The sequence below is a fragment of the Spinacia oleracea genome, chromosome 6, assembly GCF_020520425.1.
Source record: "Spinacia oleracea cultivar Varoflay chromosome 6, BTI_SOV_V1, whole genome shotgun sequence".
NCBI lineage: Eukaryota > Viridiplantae > Streptophyta > Magnoliopsida > Caryophyllales > Amaranthaceae > Spinacia > Spinacia oleracea.
Genome location: NC_079492.1, coordinates 56,309,836 through 56,327,087, shown reverse-complemented (window position 1 = coordinate 56,327,087; position 17,252 = coordinate 56,309,836). Strand labels below are relative to the sequence as shown.

General features: G+C 34.7%; 2 protein-coding genes across 2 annotated transcripts; both read left to right on the top strand.

The window, feature by feature from the left end:
- Positions 1-2,499: 2,499 nt before the first annotated feature.
- On the top strand, positions 2,500-3,142 carry LOC130463962 (uncharacterized). Its single transcript, XM_056833281.1, has 2 exons — positions 2,500-2,617; positions 2,720-3,142. The coding sequence occupies exons 1-2, from the start codon at positions 2,506-2,508 to the stop codon at positions 2,968-2,970; spliced, it is 363 nt and encodes a 120-aa protein (XP_056689259.1). The 5' UTR covers positions 2,500-2,505; the 3' UTR covers positions 2,971-3,142.
- A 6,132-nt stretch (positions 3,143-9,274) lies between these two features.
- On the top strand, positions 9,275-15,004 carry LOC130463958 (uncharacterized). The gene is made up of 2 exons (XM_056833262.1): positions 9,275-9,416; positions 14,378-15,004. Exons 1-2 carry the CDS (start codon positions 9,368-9,370, stop codon positions 14,653-14,655), a joined length of 327 nt encoding a protein of 108 aa, XP_056689240.1. The 5' UTR covers positions 9,275-9,367; the 3' UTR covers positions 14,656-15,004.
- Positions 15,005-17,252: the final 2,248 nt, after the last annotated feature.

Here is a 17,252-nt window from a genome sequence, read left to right as displayed (position 1 = left end):
TAGCGCTCGTGGCACGCGAGCTTGCGCTCGCTGCGCGCGAGGCTTCGCATGCTTGCGCGAGGCAGTGCGCGCTGTGGCGCAGCACGCTTGCTGCCCACACGCGACTGATGTGCCTTGCTTTCGCCCCTGCCCACACTCCCATTGCTCACAGCCCACGACACAAGGCAGGGCTGCTGCCTTGTGCTCGTGCACCATGCCCTTGCTCGCTGCATTCGTACCGCATGGGCGACGAGCTCCCTTGCTCGTCGTCGCATGCCCGTACTATACAACACCCCTTAAGGGTAATACGTAGCGTCCATTGCTTTGTGCGTGCAAGTTATATGAGCGAGTCGCATAAAAATTAAAATTTTATATTCAAAATTAATGACAAATTAATAAATAATATTAATTTCATAATTTTAGGGCGAAAAAATCGAAAATTTATTATTTAATTGATTTCCGATTAACATGGATTCAAGTCTAGGTCATAAAAATTTAAAATTTAACATAAATTTACAATTTTTATGGTGGTTTTTAATCATAGGTATCTAATTAAATTATAACTAATTATGAAAATCAAATTAATTCTAAATTATTCCAATTTTCAACAAATTAATCATAATTACAAATTAGATTGCATAACTAACAAGGCTAGGCATTCAAACTTGTTAAACATATACAGTAGGTCAATCAAAAATTCAAGATTTATCAACAAGAATCGCAAATATTTAATTTAACATCTTAAATTTACGAAATTTTGCATTCGAAAAACTAAAACCTTCGAAAAGTCATAGTTAGGCTTCGAATTTGAGAATTCTGGGTTCGGCCGAAAAATACTAATTTTGTCAAAATTTTAGAATGCCTTTTACATGCGGAATTGACACAAAAATCATTCGATTTGGATGAGTAACGAAGAAACTGCCGAAAAACTGCGTACGTATAATTAAATAAACGCAATTTGCAATTAATTAACAATTACGAAAATTAATCACCCCTTTTAATTCTTGCAAATTTGTAATATTTAACCATGTTCATGCAATTTAGATTATGAAAATAATAAGAGGCTCTGATACCACTGTTAGGTTATGATTCATATGACAAAACATAAATCACGCGGAAAAAACCATAAATCCAGGAAAGCATATTATTTACACATAATCATTTATCATAGTTTAGATGCATACACTTTGTTGCGTGCCTTCCCTAGCTGCGCCCGAACCGAACAAGAACAAGTCTTTAGGACTCCAAATGTCGTCCCTCCGTAGATAGTCCACAGCACGTCCGCATCCGCCTTAAGCTTGACCAACTAGGATCGCCCTTAAGGTACTTAGAATTTTCGGCTATTGTAGGCAATTGTATGACTGAATTTTTGCTCTCAAAAATCACTTTGAATACTTGAGTTGTATATATAAATTATGACCCTAGGCACCTATTTATAGAGGTATGGAAAAAGGAACTGGAATCCTATTAGGATATGAATTAATTAAACTAGAATCCTAATAGAATTCTTATTTAATTAATTCATCCTTTTAGGTTTAGGAATTTAATCATATGTCGAAACCTGATAGCTTTAGGATTCGTATAGCACACAAACACACACACGCACGCACAGCAGCCCACGAGGGGCACCATGCGCGCGCGCGTAGCCCGCGAGCTCGCAGCCCATTGCCACGAGGCCCACACGCTGCAGCAGCCTTGGCGCGCGCTGGGCCTGCCTTGCGGTGGGCCTGGCGCAAGCTTGGCTGGTGCGTTGTGGCGCGCTGGCTTGCTGGGCGATGGCCCGGCTTCGTGCTGGGCCTTCGTCTGGCAGGCCTCGTCCGATGCTAATTCGTACGATACGCTTCAGATTAATTTCCCGATTCCGGAATTCATTTCCGATACGAACAATATTTAATATTTCCGATTCCGGAATTAATTTCCGTTTCGAACAAATATTTAATATTTCCGTTTCCGGAATTATTTTCCGATTCCGATAATATTTCCGATTCTGACAATATTTCCGTTTCCGGCAATATTTCCGATTCCGGCAATATTTCCATTTCCGATAATATTTTCCGATACGTACCATGTTTCCGTTTCCGGCAACATCTACGACTTGGATAATATTTATATTTCCGATACGATCCATATTTCCGTTTCCGGCAATATCATTGTTTCCGGAGTATTCATTTCTTGCCTTGTGACGATCTCAGCTCCCACTGAAACCAAGATTCGTCGATTCCGAATATCCATAGATAGAGTATTTAATTCCTTTAAATACTTGATCCGTTTACGTACTATTTGTGTGACCCTACGGGTTCAGTCAAGAGTAAGTTGTGGATTAATATCATTAATTCCACTTGAACTGAAGCGGCCTCTAGCTAGGCATTCAGCTCACTTGATCTCACTGAATTTATTAACTTGTTAATTAATACTGAACCGCATTTATTAGACTTAACATAGAATGCATACTTGGACCAAGGGCATTATTTCCTTCATGACTAACTACGAATACTTCTATAAACTACTTGAGCAGCCTCAATCCAAATGCCACGTGTCGGGTATCAAGATGGATCAGTCGATCAGATCGAGCAATTTGGTATTCTATTGAGCGTCGTTTGCGAAAATATTCCTCGATATATGGCATTAAGATTTACGTGTATGTCTCTCTAAATCCATTCCCAATTCCTCTTTCTTGCAGTCAGCTGTGTTTTTTCCTGAGCTTGAATTGTGAACCTTTCCCCCCTCAAATTCTGTACAGGTATTATTGCAGGAATCCTTCACGATAGTGAAATGTATTTCCAGTCAGTGCCTGAATGTAGTATTTCCAGTCAGTGCAATATAAGAATGATGAATCTCAATGGTCAGAGTTGGATTTGTATCTTGAAGAGCCGGTCTTACCACAGATGTAAAACTTCAGCGTGTTGCACTGGTGGGAAGAAAACGGGTTCAAGTATCCTCAGCTTTCTTGGATGGCTCGCAACTTCCTGGCCATTCCTCTGTCTGTTGTGACTCAATCTGATGCATACTACACTGACCGAAGGGAAGCTAATTGGAGATTGTTGTCTTTGAAACCTGAACTGATGAATGCCTTGAAGTGCACTAGGAGCTGGAAATTTGGTTATGTAAGAAGTAATATAAGGTACATATGCTGAATAAACTTGTACTACGTACTACGGAGTAGACATTATTTCTGACTGAACATCCCTTTCGAATTTTTCTTGCTGATGCAGCTGCTCTGAGGCTCATTGAACTATTATGCGGCTGTTATGAGATCATGAGTAGAGCTAGGACTCGGAGTTTTGAAGTATAGTATGATGTATTATCATGGTTATTGTGGGAGAGTGCAGGTAGAAAATGATCAGATTCTTCTGGTTTATGGAACTTTTAAGTTATTTTCTTGACAATGTGAACTATAGGTGGAAGTAAGAACTTTTGTTGATTTTCTTTTTAATTGGTAGGAAATCAACTACTTGTATCTATTTAGCTGACGGTTTTTGCATCGGCATTGTTGAGAATGATATGGCTTGCCAATGTTAGTTGATATTGAAGCTTATTTTTGGTATAATTTTAATGTAATCGACTTTTATATTTACAATTATATACTATTCAATTTAATTATATATATAATTGGATACATTTTAATGTGATGTATGGAGGTTAACTAGTGGCGTGGTCCAATTGAATAATATATGTAGCCGAGAATTGGTTATATAAAAAATCTAGATCAAGTGCGGCTCATTTATATGCCATGTGCGGCTCATTTTTATACTTGTGCTGCCATTTCTAGGTCAAGTGCGGGTTCAATTCCAAAATTGGCAGCACCAAATTTGTCAAGTGCGGGCTCATTTTCAAAATTGGCAGCACCAAATTTGTCAAGTGCGGGCTCATATTCCAAAATTAGCAGCAACAAATTAGTCAAGTGCGGGCTCAATTTTCAAATTGGCAGGACTTGAAACATCAAGTGCTGCCAATATTTTGGCAGCACTTGAGAAACATCAAGTGTTGGCAGTCCATATGCTGCACATGTAAAAGCCCGCACTAAACCCCTTAAAATGAGCCGACACTTGAGGTATTTTCCTCCAGTGTTACTTTGGGAAGACAAGTATCGGACAGACCTATGAAACTTTACTGTAAGAGATGAAAATCTGTCATTAGTAAATTTCATTAAATTATTAGACACTAATCCTCAATACCTGAGTGATTTGAGATTACTTGTTTGAGAACTGCTTACTTTGACGTTGTCAACCGTCGCACCGTAAAAGGAGGCTATAAAGGCAACGCTTTGGTAATCACCTATCAAACGAAGTCTAATCTCAAGATCGCAAGATTGGGATTGTCCTCCCATAAATCGGGATGAGATGCTGAAAGTTGTACAAGGCCACTCGGAGAGCTAGACACTGTAAAATGCATGGTCGTGCTCAAATGAATCATAGGCTATGATTATCTGGTTATTTGATCAGTTGAACTCTGAAACCGAGAAACACCTCTGGACATAATAAGGATGACAACTCTTACCTTATGTTCAAGGGCAAGCATCGAGCGACAAAGGAATTAGGAAATGCACACTTGTCCCTAAGGACAAGTGGGAGACTGAAGGAAATAATGCCCTTGGTCCAAATATTCATTTAATGATAAGTCTAATAAATGCGGTTCAATATTAGTTATACAAGTTAATAATTCAGTGAGATCAAGTGAACTGTATGCCTAGCTAGAGGCCGCTTCAGTTCAAGTGGAATTAATAATATTAATCCACGTCTTACTCTTGACTGAACCCGTAGGGTCACATAAATAGTACGTAAACGGATCAAGTATTTAATGGCATTAAATACTCCATCTATGAATATTCGGAATCGACGGATCTTGGTTTCAGTGGGAGCTGAGATCGTCAAAGGCAAATAGTGAATACTCCGGAAACGATGATATTTCCGGAAACGGAAATATGCATCGTATCGGAAATATAAATATTATCCAAGTCGTAGATGTTGCCGGAAATGGAAACATGGTACGTATCGGAAAATATTCTCGGAAATTGAAATATTGCCGGAATCGGAAATATTGCCGGAAACGGAAATATTGTCAGAATCGGAAATATTATCGAAATCGGAAAATAATTCCGGAAACGGAAATATTAAATATTCGTTCGAAACGGAAATTAATTCCAGAATCGAAAATGTTAAATATTGTTCGTATCGGAAATGAATTCCGGAATCGGGAAATTAATCGGAAGCGCGTCGTACGAATTAGCATCGGACGAGCTTGCTAGACGAAGGCCCAGCACGAAGCCAGGCCCGCGTCCAGCAAGCCCGCGCACCACACAAACAGCCAAGGCCACGCCAGGCCCAGTGCAAGGCCATGCCCAGAAGGCTGTGGCTGCGAGCATGGCTGCGAGCAGTGGGCTGCGAAGCTCGCGTGGGCTTCGTAGCTCCTGTGGGCTGAGCGGCTGCGCGGGCAAGGCCTGCGCCCATGCGGGTCATGCTCGTGTAGTGTTTGTGCTTTCGTACGAAACCTAAATCGTGTAGGATTCGTTTAATGCTTAAATTCCTATTCCTAATGGATAAATTAATTAATAACAGTTTTAATCAGATTCTACTTAATTAATTCGTATCCTAGTAGGATTCGGTTACCTTTTCCATAGCCTATTTATAACGAGTTTTAAGTATTTAAAAAGAGAGAATTTTTGAGCAAAAATTTTGTCACCTATTTGCCTTAAATCAGCCGAAAATTAGTAGTACCTTAAGGGCGATTCTAGTTAGTCAAGCTTAAGGCGGATCCGGACGTGCTGTGGACTTTCTACGAAGGGACGACACTTGGAGTCCTAAAGACTTGTTCTTGTTCGGTTCGGGCGCAGCAAGGGAGGGCACGCTACAAAGAGTATGCATCCTAAATATGCTAATTGTTATGTGGCAATTAATTTGGATTCCTGGATTTAATGGTTTTTCCGCATGATTTATATTCAGTTATATGTATCATAACCTAACACCGGGAGCAGTCAATTCTAATAGAATTCCACATTCTTTCAGATGGTCATCAAATTCATAGCTCAGATATTCACCACCTATATCAGACCGCAGTGCCTTAATCTTCTTGCCTAATTGATTCTCTACTTCACTCTGAAATTCCTTGAATTTGTCAAAGGATTCAGACTTATGCTTCATTAGGTAGACATAACCATATCTACTGAAGTCATCAATGAAAGTGATAAAGTAGCTGAAACCACCTCTAGCATTTGTACTCATTGGTCCACATACATCTGTATGGATTAAACCCAATAGTTCAGTTGCTCTTTCTCCAACTTTAGAGAAAGGTTGCTTTGTCATTTTGCCAAGTAAACATGATTCGCACTTACCATAATCCTCTAAGTCAAATGGTTCTAGAATTCCTTCCTTTTGAAGTCTTTCTATGCGTTTTATGTTTATATGGCCTAATCGACAATGCCACAGATAGGTGAGATCTGAATCATTCTTTTTCGCCTTTTTGGTATTTATGTTATAAACTTGTTTGTCGTGATCTATCAAATAAAGTCCATTGACTAATCTAGCAGATCCATAAAACATCTCTTTAAAATAAAACGAGCAACTATTGTCTTTTATTAAAAAGGAAAATCCCTTAGCATCTAAGCAAGAAACAGAAATGGTGTTTTTAGTAAGACTTGGACCATGGAAACATTCTTCTAGTTCCAAAACTAGCCCAGAGAGCAACGACAAATAATAAGTTCTTACAGCTAATGCAGCAATCCGTGCTACATTTCCCACTCGTAGGTCGACTTCACCCTTGCTTAACCTTCTATTTCTTCTTAGTCCCTGCGAATTGGAACATAAGTGTGAGCCACAACCTGTATCTAATACCCAAGAAGTTGAATTAGCAAGTATACAGTCTATAACGAAAATACCTGAAGATGGAACGACTGTTCCGTTGTTCTGATCTTCCTTAAGCTTTGGACATTCTTTCTTGTAATGGCCAATTCCATCACAATAAAGACCGCCTAATGTGGACTTGTCCTGCTTTGTCTTCTTCCTTGACTCAGCATTGCCCTTGGACTTTCCACCTTTCTTGAAGGGTCTCCCTTTATCCTTGAGTAAATCCTTGGCTTCACAGTCAAGTACTATCTCAGCCTTTTTGACAAGGTGAACAAACTCTGCAACTGTTTCTTCTCTTGGTTCACTTAGGTATAGTTTCTTAAAGCGAATAAACCCACTGTGCAGTGAATTGAGCAAGATAGAGACTGCCATCCTTTCACTTATTGGTGTTCCTATCATGCTTAGGCGATCAAAATATGAAAGCATAAGCTCTACATGGAACCTTAGTGGGACACCAATCCTTTGTTTAGTGCGAAGGAGCTGAACATGTGTTTCTTGGACCTCCATCCTAAAACATCTGTTATGAGAACTAACCTTTAGGCCTGACATTGATTCAATCAACTCATGGACATTTAGGTCCCTGTCCTCCGTGTTTCCACGACAGATATCCCTCAGATTCTTGATGAGGGTAAAAGGTTCGTAAGCTACAAACCTTCTAGTCCATTCATCAGGGATATTGTTCAGCATGAGACTCATAACGTTTTTGATATCTGCATCCCTTACAATAAGCTACGGAGTATAAACTAGACTTATAAAACAATTAAAAAATAAGACCAACGGTGTAATTCAGATTGAGAAATGGCACCAAAGGCTCCCGGCAAGAGTGGCGACAAGCCGACGATTAATTATTTTTTGGTTGCAAATGAGTGACGTTTTATTTACTTTTAATTATTTTACAAAAGGTGTTGCGTGCACAAGGTGTACAATAAATTTATTGTACATCAAGATAACTTTTATCAATTTTTTCGTAACTTTAACCTAATTTTGATTAGTTTTATATTAGTAAAAAAAAAAAGTTGATAGAAATGTTTAAATGATTAATTTTATACATTATTAGTGGTTTTGAAAAAATATGTTTTACTGAAATGAAAAAATTATCACTAAAAAATAGATAACTTTTACATATATATGCTTAACTTTTAAACATTTTTAGTTAACTTTTACTCCGGTGTACAATATTTATTGTACACCCTTTGTAAATAAGAAATTGTGATTACCTTATTAGTAGTGAACAAGTTGAATTTAGAAGACATTTGAGGTTCACAGAACGAGAACTGTCCGTTTTGCTAAAAGACGATTTTTATGTATGCCTTAAATTTATGTTCGGTTTTCTATTCCAATGACTCATGGGCAGTAAGAAGAAGAGACTTTACTGAACCAGAACATAGCACAGGTTTTAACCAGTCCGCTACGCAGGTTTTAGCTTGAGCTACTCTCATGCATTTTATAGCGGATTAGACTACTATAACATCCAAGTCACAAAAGAGTTTCAACTAACTCCACCAATTTATGTTGGTTATAGGGTGGGACTGTGGGAGTATGACCAGCTGTATTTGACGATATTGTTGCCTCGTATTTTTTGTTTGCCAATAAATTGTTAATCACTTACCTGCTGAGTTGATTCACCTCGTATTCTTGAGCTTTTATTCCCATTAAAAAAGCTTAATCATTGGAAAAAGGGTAGCCCAAGAAAAGAAGTAACACGTTTTTTGTGATGGTTTAGATTTGGACTTTACTAAAACACTTCTTCGTTACCTCGTAGAGTCGTAGGGTCGATTTAGTAGTTGGAACATAGGTTTGGATTTTACTTATTTAAATAATCCACGACAAATCTGGTAAAATCCGTTTGATTATTTTCTACAGTATTTTTTTTTATGAATGATTCACAAAAGACATTAAAAATTACACACTAATTTTTAAATGGATTTAGTTCACACTAAATGGATCATGCCTTAAAATAGAATTAACAATTTGTTCCTAATTTATGTTGTTGATACATTTATGCTTGAATAATGTGATTTTAAGTCACAATTCGCTTTTAAAAACATGGGGTTACTATGCTTCAAAAAATGGTTACCATGTCTAAGAATTTTGGTGTTTAATTTATTATACTTACTATATGAATAATAAAAGTCACTATAAGTGCAAAAAATGTGCTAGAGAAAACTATTGATTTTGGGTCTACAAATACAAAAAAGAATTTGAAGATGTGACTTACTCCGTACTATATGGTGTATACAAATGCATATGTCAGTCTTTATCATTAAGTGTACCGTGCATCCTGATGCATATAAAAGATGAAATAAATTAAGCAATTTGTTACAAAAATAATTAGGTTACCTAATTAGTTTTAAAAAGGTTGTCCCTACAACTATTGATACTTTTCGTAGAAATTAAATTACGTATATAAAATAATTTTTTATGTTTAGGTGAACATAATCATTCCTTATATATAAGGCAAGCATTGTTTGTCTAATTACAACTCACACAACTAACTAATCTCAAACTCAGTACACTAGCTATATACTTTTGCGCACAGAAACTAAGCAATGGCAAAATTGGCCATCTTTGCCATCTTGCTCGTGACTACTTTGGCAGGTTCATTCATGCATAAAATGTTTATTATTTCGTTATGATGTATTAGGTGCACCCGGATGTACGATGCATGTACTCTCTTTTCTTCTTATAAGTGAAGAAAAAATGTGAGATGAACCACACATGAACATAAAAGTACCATTGAGTGTACGGTACATCCGGGTATACCTAACAATTTTCAATATTTCATTTTACTATTCTTGAATTTTCAATCATTCGTAATATATCATGCATGCTAATCCTTCGATATACTTTTGTCACACGTACATACATTTATCAAATTACTATGTTCAATTCTTTTATCATGCTCCTAGCCAAGTGTATTATGCATGTATAGGTGAAATATACAAAATTACTCTATGATGAAACTCTTAGAGCAACATCAGCACCAAGTCTTAAGATTTGAATTTAGCTGACATGGCATATGACTCAACTAGTATTAAGATGAGACATATCAATTTGAAGTATTGAAGTGAGTTAGTCTTAACAAAGTCTTAAATCTAGTCTTGAAAAACTAAGACTCAATATGTGAGTTAAATAAAATAAATAAATTAAAATGTTATATTATTTGAGATGCTTTAAATGAGTTTGAGAGGTGAAGAACTAAATTTGAATGAGTCTTAAAAAGTCTTAATAAAATTTAATTAATTAAATATTAGTGAAAAGCTGACATGGCATATGAGAAAAATCTTTAGATAAGACCCCCTTGATGTTGCTCTTAGAGCAAGATCAAGGGGTCTTGTCTTAAGACTTTCTTCATGTACCATGTCATCATTTCAATATTATTAAATAATTAAATTATTATTAACACTCCTTAAGATTCCACCAAATTTAGCACTTCACCCTTCAAACTTATTTAACACTTGTATATTTATGCACCATATATTTTTTAGCAAAATGATAAAGGTCGCAACTTGCGTCAAAATAATTTTTGTCACAATTGTTTTTCTTAATTACATAAAAATATATTATTAGGTTGTAATTTCTATTTTTATATTTAAAATTACAAAACAAAAGCAAATATATATTTACTATAACCATTATAAAATATATTTCCTTCTCTTTTGATAGATTACCTTATTTAAATATTTTTATAGTAAAAATATGGCGTTGATAGTAAAATAATTTGATGAGTTGCGGTCTAGGTGACACCCTTGTGGTACCATTAATCAAAAGAGTGACACGTAGGATTGCAACACATTTTCTTTGTCGCAACTTTCGAACTTTATCATCACCCATTATTTTATTATTTTATACAACTCACACAAGGAGTCTTAATTGAGTTTTAGTTTTTCAAGACTGAATTTAAGACTTTGTCAAGACACATCCACTTCAATGCTACAAATTCCTTTGTCTAATCTTAAAACTAGTTGAGTCATATGTCATGTCAGCACAACTCAATTCTTAAGAATTTGGCTGATCATGCTCTAACGTTTTCTAAAAAGATGTAGGGTATGTTTTGGTGATACTTCTAAAACACATTTTTTTTTGAAAGGAATTGGTAACTTATCATTAATAAATCGCCCATATAATCTAAAACATCAATATGAAATTCTTCATCCAATTTATTAGTATGCACGATTCGGAACCGCTTCTTTGATATAGTAGTATTCCAACCATAATCGAGTTTCAATAATTCAATATCTTTGATGCCTGATGTTAGCAATTGAAATCTGATCTTTATTTTGACGTTCTTGATCTACGAAATAGCCTAAGAAATAAATTTCCTTATACACATAGATCTACGAAATAACCTAAGAAACTAATTATTAATATTCTTCTCTCATACACATAAATCAACGAAATAACCTAAGAAACAAATTAACTCGAAAGAAAAGAAAATCCCTGTTTTTCAAGGGAGAATAGATCTTCGCACAAGGAGGAAGCGTTATTATAACCTAAAGACAAAAAAGTTAAAGGGGTAAAAAAATAAAATAACAAAATATTGGGGATTTCCACCGATAAAAGTCGATGGATTCCCCTTCAAAATTCCCTAAAAGGAGACTAGAGTTTGAGAGAGAGAGAGAGGGGGAGGAGGAGCTAAAAAACAGTTTTTGTTTCCTATAAACAATTTCTACTAGATATAATCACTTTTGCTTAATTTGGCCACAAAATTTAACAATTATTTATGAGAAACAAAAACCATTTTAACCTGGTTTACCCATGGTTTATTACTCCCTTCGTTTCTTTTTGTTGTTTACGTTTGGATTTTTACACGTTTGTTAACAACTAATTAATGTACATTGAGATTTTTCTATATTTTTATTTAAACAAGGTAAATTACGTTTATTTATAATGTTTTCATTTTATCAAAATTCTGATTTTGGGAAAATGAGAAAAATGTAATGTCCCAATGGAAAAGTTTGAAAGATTAAATGACCCAATGAATTTAATTAGTTAATATAATCATTAGACACAAAATTTGATAGAATATTAAAGCATTTATGTGATAATATAAAAGGAAATGTAACACTACAAGAAATTGTACTATTAACGACGGGAAATCCCGTCGCGAAAGGCCAATAATCGTTGATTAACGACGGGATTTCCTGTCGCGAACCCGTCATAAAAGGGGGCCGTCATTAATAGAAATCCCGTCGTAAATCCGTCTTAAACCCGTCGTAAAAGACATTTGCGACGGTTATTCCCGTCATTGTTTGGTTGTTAGCCCCGTCGCAAAAGGCTTTTGCGACGGGATTTTTGACCCGTCGTAATTAGGTTGTCGTTAAAGATACAAATTCTTGTAGTGTAAATAACATTTTGAAACACCAAAAAAAACCGTAAAGAATAAAAAATAACAGTGTCTTCCATTTGAAAATAATAATCATTTGAAAATAATTAAAGGTATTTCATTTAGTTTTTTAAAAGGTAGATACATGTATTCAGAGCTTAGCAGGAGAGAATAAATGCATGATATTTACATTACTAGCGTTTTTCATATTTTACTCATTGACGATTGTGTACCGAATGTACGACTTATCTTAACATAATTAGGATACTAAATAAAAAATTTCGGTTCCAACACAACTTATTTAAAAGAATTTTTTAAAATATATAGTAGAGTAAAATCAAGTTTTATCACGGATTTATTCAAATTATAAAGTGATTAATATAATTTCAGGAGTTTAGGGTCTCAACAAAATATTTAAGTTGGTAAAAAAAAAAAAACTTATCACATAGGTGAATTATCGGTTATAACACTTGCTTTATGTAATATGTAACAAAATGAAAGAAAATAAATAGATATTATTTTGGGTGTTGAATTGAAGTTATAATAGCATAAAGTTTATTTACTGTTTAACTATTCTAGGCTGAATCTTAAAAAACTTTATGTAAGGCATACTATTTCTAATTTTGATATATGAAAACCAGTAATATTATAAAAAATGTGATTTTTTTTTTTAATATTTAGCAAGTACGTAGTATTATATAGATTCTACACTACAAGAAATTGTACCATTAACGACGGGACATCCGCCGCGAAAGGCCAATAATCGTTGATTAACGACGGGATTTCCTGTCGCGGACCCGTCATAAAAGGCGGCCGTCGTTAATGGAAAATCCCGTCGTTAACCCGTCGTAAAAAAATATTTGCGACGGTTGTTCCCGTCTTTGTTTGGTTGTTATCCCCGTCGCAAAAAGCTTTTACGACGAGATTTTTGACCCGTCGTTATTAGGTTGTCGTTAAAGATACAAATTCTTATAGTGTAGCTAGCTATAATCGCTACAAGAAATTGCACCATTATTGACGGGAAATCTCCTTGTTAAAGGCCAATAATCGTTGATTAACGACTGGATTTCCTGTCGTAGACTCATCATAAAAGGTGGCTGTTATTAATGGAAAATCTCGTTGTTTACCCGTCGTAAAAGACATTTGTAACGGTTGTTCCCGTCCTTGTTTGGTTGTTATCCCCGTCTGCGACGGGATTTCTGACCCATAATTATTATGTTGTCATTAAAAGATACAAATTTTTGTAATGAATACATAAAAATAATTCTTTCATACTTCCTCCGTTCTTTATTAAATGACACAATTTTTTTGTCACGTTTGCCAATGCAATATTTCAACCATTAATACCTTTAATTAACAATGGTTAAAAATTATAAAAGTTTGATATTTAAAACTATAGGATGAGACGATTATAACAAGACCTCACATGACTATATTTTTTGTTAAGTATAAATCACAATTGATGGCCAAAGTATATTATATGAATAGTGCCAAAAGTACAATTGTGTCATTTAAAAAAGAATAGAGGAATTATATGATAGAGAAGGAAAGACAAAATATTGAAGAAAAGAAAAAGAAAAAGAAAAAACACAAGGAAACTATAAAATTTAAAAATTTCTTTAATTGAAATAATTTAAAAATAAAAAAAACATGACGCTACCAGAGCACCTCCAATGGTTGCATTTAGGGACTTGCTTGTAATTTCTAAAACTTTCAAGGAAGTAGCTAAATTATTAGAGCAATTTTATTAAATTAGCTAAACAAAGCAAATTAGCTCTACCAAACATGGGGAGCAATTTTGTGTTACACATGAAATTAAGTGGTTAATTAGTAAAGTATACGCTATTAATTGTTACTGATACGTGTTTCATGTTGGATTGCCGGGGTTCTTATAGTGCCAACATGGGGAAGGTTGGGAAATACCAAGATCAACGAAATGGAACTTCCGTAACTCCTTCAAAGGTGGAAAAACCACTTTTCCACCTTTTCTCTTTACCCCTCTCTCCTTTCTTCCCCCAATCTTCACCATCTTCTCTCATTTGAACCAAATAAAGGAAAACTAGTTGAGAAATGCATTTTTCCTTGGAAAATGTTTTTAATAGAAAATGTTTTTTCATTGAAAACGTTTTACACCAAAACAAAAGGAGACTAAGTGGTTAATTATGAACAATAGGTATACATTATTAATTGTTACTGATACGTGTTTCATGTTGGATTGTTGGGGTTATAATAGTGCCAACATGGGGAAGGTTGGGACACACCAAGATCAACGAAATGGAACTACTAGATGAGGTGATGAAGATGGAGATAATACAAAAATTTAAGGAAGGGGTGGTTGCAGTTGAGGAGCCACCATTGAAGACGAGGCTTCAAGGTTGCACGGGAGTGGGTGAAAATTGTGTATTTATTCCATGTTGTCCAACTAGCAATTCTGGATATCCTGTCACTTGTTCTCGAGGTCCTTATAATGCAGTTTGTGTTGAACTGGTTCCTTCTCCTTGGGACAACTAGATGAGGTGATGAAGATGGAGAAAATACAAAAATTAAAGGCTTTGCCAATGGTTGTAAAAGAAGAATTCTAAAATAAAATTAATGTGGTATAAATATTCCCTTCAATTTATGACATATTAAAAATAGAGTGAAAGATAATTTCTAATTAGCTTTCACAAACCAATAAGGAATTAAAGCTAGGGATATGTTAATTCGTGAATTGCTTAAGTTATTGTTATCCTTGTTTGTGAGTTGTTGTCCGTTATGGTTGCTATATACTCCGTATGTAGTACGTAGTGCTATGTATATATGCAATTTATTTGTCTTTATTATGAATAAAAGTGGACGATGAATCATATTTGTATCAAAAGTTCTTGCAAGCACAAGTTATACTTCCTCCGTCTTTTAATACTCGCAACGTTTGTTAGTTTCACGCATGCCAATGCACAACTTTGATCAGTTATATCTTAAATTCTCTTTATGCAAAAATTATAAAAAGTTAATATTTTGAAAATACACATTGAGACGAATCTAACAAGATCACACATGACTATGTTTTATCTTATATAAAAAGCACTAAGAATAGTCAAAGTAGATTATATAAATAGTGGCAAAAGTACAAACGTTGCGAGTATTAAAAGACGGAGGAAGTATACAATAAACTTATTGTACATTGTGATAACTTTCACATTGTTTTTTTATAATTTTATCTATTTTTTTTTGTAACTTTTGATACTCCCTCCGTCATTTAATACTCGCACCGTTTTCCTTTTCGGGTCGTCCCTTAATATTTGCACCGCTTCTATAAATGGAATTTTTTTACCAATATTATATTATTTCTCACACTTACCTACTAAACCACCTACACCCCTACTCCCTACAAAAAATCATTTAAAATCGGATTTTTCATGAAATACTCGCGAATGCCCTTCACAAGTGACTTAATACCCAAACTACCCTTACTAATGACGCGCCGTTAGTCCTCCGTAAGCCTAGTTTCAAATTCACTAAATACCCTTATTTTAATACTTATTTCACCAAATACCCCTAATTTAAAACATAATTCACCAAATGCCCAAAACTAAAAATTATATTTTTGTAGCTCAACGGCTAGTTTTTGTGTTTGAAAATTAGCCGTTACTTATTATTTGGTTATAGATACCCTGTTCTGAGTGTTCATTTAATTTTGACTAGATAACAATCTATATGACCAGTTCTGTCTTTTTAAAATTATTTAATCTTACTGCAGCGTCTGTGGACACATATTTTGGAGGGGTTTTGTTTTTTTAAAAATACAAAACAAGAATATAACTGTGTGAGTGCTCGTCAATGGATAGGAAATCTTGTAAACTCATTTATACGGAGTATTAATTGAATATCCGAATAATTAAAGTAGTTGTATTGCAGTTTTTCTAGCAAAAATACATCATAAACATCTTCTAAATGAGAAAAAGGGATGAATATATATGGCTATTTCTGTACTCTTTACAATAATCCAACAACATAGCTTAGATGTAATCTGTATTCCAAACCTCGCAAGTCTCAAGTGATGTCCTAATAGCATACACCTGCCAGAAACAAAATCGCTACTTAGTATGAGATTAGTCACTAGCAACAGGAACTATATTCAAGATGGCAATAGAAGGAAATATATTCAAGGTACTCAAAGCAGATAGTTCTACTGGCTAAAACCACAAACTGAAATTATAAGAGTCTAGCTTACTCACAAACTGAAAGATGAATAGAATTCTAACACAAACTTCAAACACAACAGTATGTAGATACTCTATTATAAAGATCTAAAAATGCAAAACTTAGCATGAAACTAAATATCAAAGATTAACCAACAGTAGTTGATAAATATGTAAATTGTTATTCAATCTAATAGGCAACCCAGAGTCGAACTCTTTTAGATACTTCACAAAGAATAAAAAGGTAGGAAATTTCTACTCATATCATCTCCTCTAAATTGTTAAAAAGAACACCGACAGAAGTACGGATATCTTCTGGCTTGTGAATATTAAGATGTGAAGAATAAAGATCCTTAAGAAGCTCTGAATGGCTTCAGTTTTTGCTAGCATCTAAAACACATGCCGTGAAAGAAATTATAGATTATTTCTGTACGCGCGCAGGAGGTCTCAGTTGCTTGCCAAAATTCAATAACATCAAACTATCCCAACTGCACAGATCATTAGAATGTATAGCTTGAGAATATATTCAAGGTACTCAAGCAGATTGTTATTGTTACCTCTATTTGATTCAATTTGCACAGAATCTTGCTTATTTGCGTCTAGTTCCTGAAACAATAGAAGTTTTACAAGGTTAGAAACTCAAACAAATCAATGGTGGGATTTTTGTGATACTTGATATTTGGACATTAATCAAATTCATAATGTTCCATCAAATTCTAACAAATTAAATTGTAACCCAATTGAAAATTCAACAACATTAAAGCAAATCCAATAACAAAAAGAGAGTTAAATTCAATGAAACACGCGATTTTTTTTTACTAATTTACCTCACAAGACAACAATATTGAACAGATTAAACCAACAATATTGGTTTTCAAAAATACCCAATTGAAAATTTCAATATATGTTGGGAAAATAACCTAATTG